Raw genomic sequence first — 9,615 nt, 5'->3', positions numbered from 1 at the left:
GCAGGAGAGACAGACTAAAGGAAATCAGAGACGGGGAGAGAGAGAGGCGGCAGAGAGAGCCGGAGAGCCAGAGAAGGAGCTATAAAAGCTGCCCGGACCCTGGCTGGGGCCGCGCGGGGCCAGGAGAGGGTTCCTGCAGCGCCCCTGCTGGGCGCGGAGGTTTCCCCCCTCCCATCAACCCAATCCCCGACCCCCGGCAGGGGACTAATACCTCCCGCCTGTTTCTTTTGTCCCCAGCATAGGCACTGAGCGGGGTCCGTGCACCCCTTTGCCGCCGGCCGGTGCCCTCGCTGACCCTGTTTCAAGCCCTCCAGCTGTCGCCATGACGTCCACCTGCCCCAACAACACGCGCGAGAGCAACAGCAGCCACGCGTGCATGCCCCTCTCCAAAATGCCCATTAGCCTGGCTCACGGCATCATCCGCGCAACCGTGCTGCTCATCTTCCTCACCGCCTCGTTCTTCGGCAACATAGTGCTGGCACTTGTGTTGCAGCGCAAACCGCAGCTGCTGCAGGTGACAAACCGCTTCATCTTTAACCTCCTCGTCACCGACCTGCTGCAGATCTCGCTTGTGGCCCCCTGGGTGGTGGCCACTTCCGTGCCTCTCTTCTGGCCCCTCAACAGCCACTTCTGCACTGCCCTGGTTAGCCTCACCCACCTGTTCGCCTTTGCCAGCGTCAACACCATTGTCGTGGTGTCGGTAGATCGCTACCTGTCCATCATCCACCCTCTCTCCTACCCGTCCAAGATGACCCAGCGCCGTGGTTACATGCTCCTCTATGGCACCTGGATCGTAGCCATCCTGCAGAGCACACCCCCACTCTACGGCTGGGGCCAGGCTGCCTTTGACGAGCGCAATGCCCTCTGCTCCATGATCTGGGGAGCCAGCCCCAGCTACACTATTCTGAGCGTGGTGTCCTTCATCATCATTCCACTGGTTGTCATGATTGCCTGCTACTCTGTGGTGTTTGGTGCAGCCCGGCGGCAGCATGCTTTGCTGTACAAGGTCAAGAGCCACAGCTTGGAAGTGCGGGTCAAGGACCATGTGGAGAATGAGAATGAAGAGGGAGCAGAGAAGAAGGATGAGTTCCAGGGTGAGAGTGCCTTCCACCGCCAGGATGAAGGTCAGGTCAAGGCCAAGGAGGGCAGCATGGAGGTGGAAGAGGGCAGCATGAAGGTCAAGGAAAGAAGCATGGAGACCAATGAGGGTAGCATGGAGGCCAGGGGCATCGAGGAAGTTAGAGCAAGCAGCATGGTGGCCAGCGAAGGCAGCATGGAGGGTAAGGAAGGTGGCATCGAGGTTGAGAATGGCATGAAGGCAAACAAGGGCCGAGTAGAGGTCAACCAGTGCAACATTGACTTGGGCGAAGATGACATAGAGTTTGGTGAGGATGACATCAATTTCAGTGAGGATGATGTTGAGGCAATGAACATCCCAGAGAGCCTCCCACCCAGCCGTCGTAACAGCAACAGCGACCCTCCTCTGCCCAGGTGCTACGAGTGCAAAGCTGCTAAAGTGATCTTCCTCATCATTTTCTCCTACGTGCTATCCCTGGGGCCCTACTGCTTTCTAGCAGTCCTGGCCGTGTGGGTGGATGTCGAAACCAATGTACCCCAGTGGGTGATCACCATAATAATCTGGCTTTTCTTCCTGCAGTGCTGCATCCACCCCTACATCTATGGCTACATGCACAAGACCATCAAGAAGGAAATCCAGGATATGCTGAAGAAGTTCTTCTGCAAGGAAAAGCCCCCCAAAGAAGGCAGCCACCCAGACCTGCCTGGAACCGAAGCAGGCACAGAGGGTGGAACTGAAGGCAAGATCGTCCCTTCCCACGATTCTGCTACTTTCCCTTGAAGTTAGTTCTAAGGCAAATCTCGAACTGTCCACAACACGAAAACAAGAGCAGCTTTCTTTTCAATGGACCGCCCACAATCCCATTAATGCCAACCCATACCATTTCAGGCAAAGGTATTACACACACATCCTTTTCACCACAAGGTAGATAAATATATGGAAGAGGTAGTAACTGGGGTCTTCCCTTAAAGCTGTGCCCCTCAAAGCAAGGACTTGAGGATTCTGACTGAAAATTTCCCCTCAGAGATTATTAGGCTCGAAATTTCTTAAGGCAACAAAAGTGCTATCCATTTGGGACCTGTACTTGGTATTCTGTCTGTTTCCCCAGAGCTGCAACATGTCAGCTTTAGCTCTGAAGGAAAAGGAAGATGATGCCTGTGAACTTAAGGACTTTCCAGCCCTCGAGTCAGAAGCTGTGGGCCAGGGCTACAGCTTTTATGCTCAACTGAAAGAAAAGCAATGTACGAAATCATTCATGGAGCACAAGAAGCAGAACCTAATGGACTGATCAACGAATGAGAGCCAAATTCTGAACTGGAGAGCCCACGGTCTGGTGCAAAGACTATCATGCAAACTAATACAAAGGCCATTGTGCAGTATACCAGGAAGGTTTCTAGATCCCCTAAAGGGATCCGGAAAAGCGGAAGGGCATGTATGAAATGGGAAGTTAGTCCAAGGGAAAAGATAGAGAAACAACACACATCCATGGGGCTAAACAGTTGACTTTTTTTCCTGTAAAATCCTGGGTTTATGTATGGGCTGAGACTGCAAATGGAAAATTGACAATTGACACTAAAATATTTTCTGTCTCCTATTTAAATAATGTCGGGACAGAAATCATGCCACTATTTTAGAATTTCCCCTTTGTGATTGGGTTTCTCATAAGAATTCTCCAGATCTCTGCCCATCACTTATGTTTTGTTTTGTTTTATTTTGTTTTAATTAAATAGGCCTTTTTTGGTCAAATAGTATTTCCTGAAAAAAGAAATTCAACTAGGAGTGGCCAAAGTCCTACAAAACTCACACTACCAATCAAGAGCAATGATTTCCACACGGGGAGCAAGGAAGGCACAATGAATATTTTCCTTCCTCTGGGCATACACATGTGTCATTTCCACCTGCAGCTCTCTTTAAAGCTTTTAAGCTCTCTGAAGATGTAGGAGAGAAATACAAGAGTGTCAGAAATGACAAAGAGGATGATGTCACAATACCTGGCAAACATGTGACCTATTCCAAACAATCCTAAAATCAAAAGATTCAGATCAGACATATCCTAATTATTACTATTGAAATATATCACTTTGGGAAGACCCAAAATTATCCCTAGGGTCAGTAGAGAGGAAGATTTTTCAAATCCCAAACCCTGAAATTACTTTGGGCAGGGACACACCTGTTTATTTCTGAGGGCACGGGCCATATCTAACACGATCAAATAACATAGAACCAAAAAATAGTCAAGCCAGTGTTTTTGATCCTTCTGAAGACCAAATTAAAGCAACTGTACAGCCAACCAACTGTTCATGCAGAAATCCACTATTAATAAGGGTGGAGGGAGAGGAAGCAGTATTTGGTTGAAAATGGTTAATGAGGTGGTTATGTATAAAGATGGCCATATTCAGAGTTTAGCCTAATTTTTGTGTATTACCATGTCTTTATTAGAACTCAAATTTTATTTATATAAATGCCCAGCTCATTTATATTTTCTTTTATCTCTTCCTCCTCACAGATTCCAACATGAACTTCTCAAGGGGGAGAGGTAAACAGCAATGTGTTTGGGCTGTGAATAAGTCTGCGTGGGAATTTGGGGTTGCCATGTTCAGAACTCAGGAAAGGAAAGGGACTAGAACCAAATAATATCAAGCTGACTGGTCAAATCAATGTGTCCACAGAAACTTTATTAATTCCATCTCCATTAATTTGGAACTTATGGTAATTCATACAAGGCATGGGGGCTGAAGTTTACCCTTGCACTATTATTTAACTTTCTACCAAAATGTTTAAAGTGAATTAATAGTCATACATTTGTTATACCAATTTGTTGCCAAACTCTTGTATTGACCTGTCCTTAAAGGATAATTGGGTGGAGAGATGGCCTATGGGATCAATTCTCCTCTAGTGGGAGGGGTATTGCTTTGCAAGTCTGTCCCAGTTGAAGGAGTTCAAGGTAGCTATAGCCTGTCCTTTTAGTAGAAATGCTTACATGGGTAGGAAAAAGGATTTCAAACCTAAATGTCTCCAAACATTTTGTTTAAACTGAACTTCTTGTTTTATTTTAAAGCTCAACCCCTTCAAAGTGTATCAGAGAAAATTGTTTGCCAAAATCCCAAATCAAAATGGAACCAGAAACCTGTACGAGTATGGTAAGTCCATTTAACTGCACACACAACATTCTCCAAAGCACTGAGACTCACTGCTTTCCTTTTTTAAGTTCCTATTTTCCCTATTTTAGTCATTGTCCATTCTTTTGGTAAATTGGATTCTTCAAAGGTGAAGACCTTTTGAAAATAGGAGAGTGGAAAAGAGGACCTTTGAATTAAAAGCATTCTGCTTTGATGACATTTTCTTCTTAATGAACAATAGAGCCTCTGGTTAGCTTGGAGATAGCAACTGCTTCAAATTGTGTGCTATTTTGAATAAAGCACTATCAACTTAATGAGGTTTTACTGCACATACTGTTTTGTCATTTGAAAAATCTGAAAGCATACAAAAAAGTCATCATTAGCCTCACAGATCCTCATGTGCAATAGCTTTCCCTAAATGTTTTTAAAGGATGTATTCTTTTGCCAAGGCCACTTCATATGTGCAGTAAAAAATCCCATTAAAGTATGGGGACCAGACAAACCAGATTTTTAAATGATGTAGTTTTAAATTTAATGATTTCCTTATTTAAGAATAATAGAGCATCTAGCTTGCCAAGGAGTCGCAGGTGCTTTGACTAACACACCAATTTCAACAAGCTTGGGAAGGCAGTAATAAGGAGCAAGCCCTGGACTTCTGTGACTTCTGATTCGAGGGTCTATCTCTAAGATGCCACAAATACCAGCTGCTAGGAAGTACTCTGCGCTTCCAGCTCCCTGCCTACCTCTTGCCATCATACCTATTGCCTTCACTTGCCTCACTCCCTCTCCCCCTGCTGTGCTGGCCCTTCAGGAATAGTCTGTGCTTAAAGCTCTATGTGCTCCCCAACTCCTCATCCATCCTTTCCCAGCCCAGAGCTAACAGATTCACAGGGACCTGGGGGTCCATGGAAGCAGGGAAGGAGAGAGCCATAGGAGTGACCAGCAATTAAAGGTATTTTTCTGTCTCCTCCCTAACTCCAATCCAATTTAGAGATGACAGTATACATACTTCAAATTTAACAGGTAAGGAAAAGTGCCATTTTATGATTTAGGAGAAAGTAGGTGCCTCATTTCTTAGCAAAAAAGCACCTGATAGAACATATCTTGGGGGGGCACATTCAATCCTGTAGATACTGTCCAATTATTTCAGCAAAGGAAAAAAACACTAAAAAATATTTTACCTATAAAATTATAAGGTGCCTAACATTGCCTTATTTTATGCATAATTAGCCAATTAAGCTAGGTAAAGTTACTTCAAAAGATTTTTTTCATAATACCTGAAAAAGAATTTGCATGATTAAACTAGGCTTTCTTTCTTAGACTTTGCCAAAAAGCCCTTAAAGTGTCTGAAACACATCATTTAGAAGAGAAAAAAAAATTATGCCTCATCTGGTAATTTGAACTCTCTAAAATAAAACCCTGAGGGGTTGTTGGGATGAAATAAAAAGTAACAATTTAAATGACTGGACTGTATTTTCTCTGGTAACCACCCTCCCCCATATTTTAAGGAAAAAAATCAAAAGTGTTTACCCTTCTTAATGTCTTTTCTGTTGTATTCCTCTTTAAGACAAACCCCAAGCTGTCAGGATAGGTTTCTCTAAACAACATGTCCTTTCCTTCTAGAGCAGACAAAAGATTACAGGAACAGTTGGCTGCTAGCCAGTTGCCAAGATAAGGAGAGAAAATCTGGTCAGTCATGGCTTTTAACCCTCTCCCTCCTTATCTCTGTCTCTCTCTTATTTCCTATGGACCAGACTGGTACTCTCGGCCCCTCAAAGCCCTTCTAAGCTTAGGCATGAGGAGACAGAAGCAATGAGCTGGAAACAGCAGACTGTAGCCTAAAATCCAAAAAGAGAGAGAGAGAGAGAGAGAGAGAGAGAGAGAGAGAGAGAAACCCTTGTCATAAATTCTTTCCAATTACTTAAGAACGATCTCTTCCTCTATGGCAAATGCCCAGCTTGCTTACAGTAGTCTTCTGCTATAAGCAACTAAACTGGCTGGAGGAAGAAACAGGAAAACTGAAATCCACTGAACTTGGCCACGGACTGCCAGGTCATTGGCAAGTTCACTGCTCTTTGGTAAGTAGAGTAAGAATCCTCAAGATAAATGAAGGTTGCCAATAAGAGTCAGACATTTCCATCATTGCCTCCCAAAGCCTCCATATCTTGAGTACACACACCAAGGGGAAACCACAGTAAGGTGTACACTCTACAAGAAGTTTGCTATGTCTGAAGATGAATTACTGTATCTCTCTTGTTCTAAAATATAGACAAAACAAGATGGGTTTTAGTTTGGTGTTTCAAATTTGAGTGGATTTTCTCCCCTTTCATCTGTGTTACAACTTTAATGTTAAAAGTTTGGTATTTTTGTCTTGTTTTAGTGGTGTATTTCATTTTGTAGTAGTTCTCCTAAATGTAAGCTATAACTGTATATAAAATATAAGTGTTCTTGGAGATAAGGTGCTAGATATTAGATTGTATGTGTTCATAGATAGTGTCTTCCTCAAAAAATGGGTAGTATGTATATGTAAAGTTAGTTAATAAAATGCATGCAGAATTCTATATGTGACCCACACCCTGGTCAGTTTCTGAAGTAAAACATAGTACATTTGTCTTTTAAATTTCACTTTTAAAGTGTATACTACAAGATATGTAAGATGGTTCCAAGGTGAGATGGTGGGAAATGGTGCCTTTCATTCCTTAAATCCCTAGTACAATGTATGACAGGTGAGAACTTATTCTGGTACAGTCGGTCATTCATGTGAACTAATCATCTTGGCTGAAGTCCTAGCTGGAAGTTTTCCACAACAAACTTGGCACTGGTATGCCTATTTTCCATTCACTCAATGTATAGAATGCAAAATCAAAGAAGACAATCCTTTCCCCATTAAAAAACAAGGACCCCAGGATAGGCTATTGGAGTCCGGTTAGTAGGATGAGAAGCATACCGCACTCTCAAGACCCAACCAGTCCCTGACCATGAACTGACAGGATTTGCATTTAGCAGATCCACAATATGGCCATCCCTGCCCTCCTGGAGCAGTACCAAAACCCAGAAAAAGGCTGCTCTGATTTTTTTCTTTGGTTGGTTGTCTGAGAGATAAGATGGAGCAGGGGTGGGTAACTAGATAGAGAGATAGTGGGACTCCTCTGGGGGTCACAGCTAGGGAGTTTGAGAATTACAATTATATCTCAATGGTATTTGCATCAGACAAGAAAAGAGAACCATGAGATGATTTTATTAAATCCTAAGAACAAAATATTACAACTAGAAAACTATATAATGTGTGTGTGTGTATATATATATATACACACACACAAACCCTCATTAAATCATTTCTAAAACTGCCTTTAATACCAAATTTTATGTGCTGCTTTGAGACTGAAAACAATAGAAAATTGCATTCAGTCAATAAACAGTTCTCTTTAATATTTCAAATTTTCAATTTAAAAAACAATTTGTAATTTAAAAGTGCCTTTTCAAAGGATTGTCAAACTACAATCCTGGGGCCCAGTTTCCATTGGCACAATTTACCTTCAGGTGCACAGAAAGGGGGGTTTTATCCTCCTCCCCTCAGCAAGAAGAGAAACCCCCTCACACCCCAATCAAATTCATAAATCAATACTGTTACACGGGCCAGTAGTCCCAGAGACTCTGCCCAAGGCCAAGGTTTCATATATGGGTTGGCTTTAATTGGATCCTTTCTAAAATGATTACAATGCATTTTTTTGCTGGACAGGAATAACGGACTCCTGCTTGGGGAATGCAGAGATGTTTGTAATTTAACTAAGCATTATTAAGTAATGTTTGTGTTTCTTAAATAGGTGCTGTTAATCTGTCCTTGGTATATTCTTCTTAAATATGCTAAATAAAGTGAAATTTTATGTGTGTACCTGGTTATTATGCTGAGCTCCTTGAGAAAACAGCAAGGGAGACACGTAACTAGGCCTTTATCCCTTCTCTTGCGTGAATGGAGACGGGATAAACAACCAACTACATTACAAAGTAGAATGAAATATACAGGCTCCAATATTTCACATTCAAGTATTCTAATATAAGGACTACACAGTGAGAAGGGGGGAATGGTCATCAGGAAGGGGTTGCTGGAAGAGGTATATTAGCCTGGTCCTCTATGAATGAAAAGGATTCCAAAGGGAGGTGGGGGAGCAGAGAGGAAACCTGGGGCCAGATGGTCTGTGGGGCTCTCCAATGCCAAATTATACCCCGAAGGCAATGAGGTTTGAGCAGGAGGAGGGGGAGTGAATGGCCTTTGTTTTTAGGAAACAGTACTGCCAAGCACCTGGGTCACCACCACTGGGCTCCAGCCTTTGCTGCCCTACTAGTCTGGCCCAGACCACTTCCTTCTGCATGATTCAGCCCAGTCTGGCCTAGTTCCCATGCTCACCTCGGTTCAGCCCCAACTCACCAGGGTTTATAGAATATGAGAGCAGTAGCATGTTCCAAGCCCCAGTTTCAGAAAATGATTATATCTCTAAAGCAACCATTGCATGTGAAAACACAGTACACAGATGAGATAGGCAAATATGTCTAAAACTTAAGAGTCCCTAATTCCTCTTGAGTCGAAGTACTTGACCTACTAATTTAGTAGCTGCTCTTCTGATACTCTCATTGGTAGTGGTGCAAGGAACTACACGCCCTGTGCTTCCGAAGTGGTATTCATGGGCTCACACTGGGAGGCTCAGGGAGCTATTTAGCCCCATTTCACTCAAAGTAAAGTGCTCTTCTCCATTTCTCATTCCAAAATCAAGCTAAATCCTAACTTACACACTATTTCAAGATGTTCAAAGATGGCTGCCATGAGACCTGAAAGTGGCTGCCCTCACCTTCATCTATGATCCCCATCCAGGTGATGACTTTTACCTGCTTCAGAAATAACTGTGCCTTTCTAGCAAACTACTACTATCAATGCAAATAAGTGGGCTTGGGAGCTCAGATAAAACTATCAGACAGTCAACCCAGTGAGAAAAGATTCCCTGAAGTTCAATATACCACTTCAGAGTATTTAGAGAAAAAAGGAATTGGTTCCAGTGGGCCTTATAGTAGCAGTTTCTCCTCTTGGGCAGAGCTAAGGACTCAGCCCTAGGCTATGAAACCGAATGGGAGAGGGTTGAGGGGATCTGAAAATTCATTCCACTGTCAAGAGACTTTCTATAGCCGTCCATAGTCACTCTCCCCACAGTCATGCTGCTTTAGGCCCCAGACCCATTTGCCACCAGTCATAGCCCTGACCCTCCAATATAGACAAAGGCACACTACTGGCTAGTGAATTATTTTCTTCCTCCATGAGGGAACTAGTAAACTCCTACTCCCCTCCCACAGTCTCTTTCAGAATGCAGCTCTCTTGACTCTGTCCTTCCTCATTCCAATCTCCCCGGCAAGGGCAACACAACCTCTTTG

At 43.5% G+C, this 9,615-nt stretch overlaps 1 protein-coding gene across 1 annotated transcript; it reads left to right on the top strand.

Annotated features, from left to right (window-relative positions):
- Window positions 1–242: 242 nt before the first annotated feature.
- Window positions 243–8,219, top strand: GPR101 (G protein-coupled receptor 101). The gene has a single exon (XM_012782489.2). The coding sequence runs from the start codon at window positions 323–325 to the stop codon at window positions 1,856–1,858; it is 1,536 nt and encodes a 511-aa protein (XP_012637943.1). The 5' UTR covers window positions 243–322; the 3' UTR covers window positions 1,859–8,219.
- The last annotated feature ends 1,396 nt before the right edge of the window (window positions 8,220–9,615 follow it).

This window comes from Microcebus murinus, chromosome X (assembly GCF_040939455.1).
Source record: "Microcebus murinus isolate Inina chromosome X, M.murinus_Inina_mat1.0, whole genome shotgun sequence".
Classification (NCBI taxonomy): domain Eukaryota; kingdom Metazoa; phylum Chordata; class Mammalia; order Primates; family Cheirogaleidae; genus Microcebus; species Microcebus murinus.
This window is presented reverse-complemented; position numbering and strand designations above follow the sequence as displayed.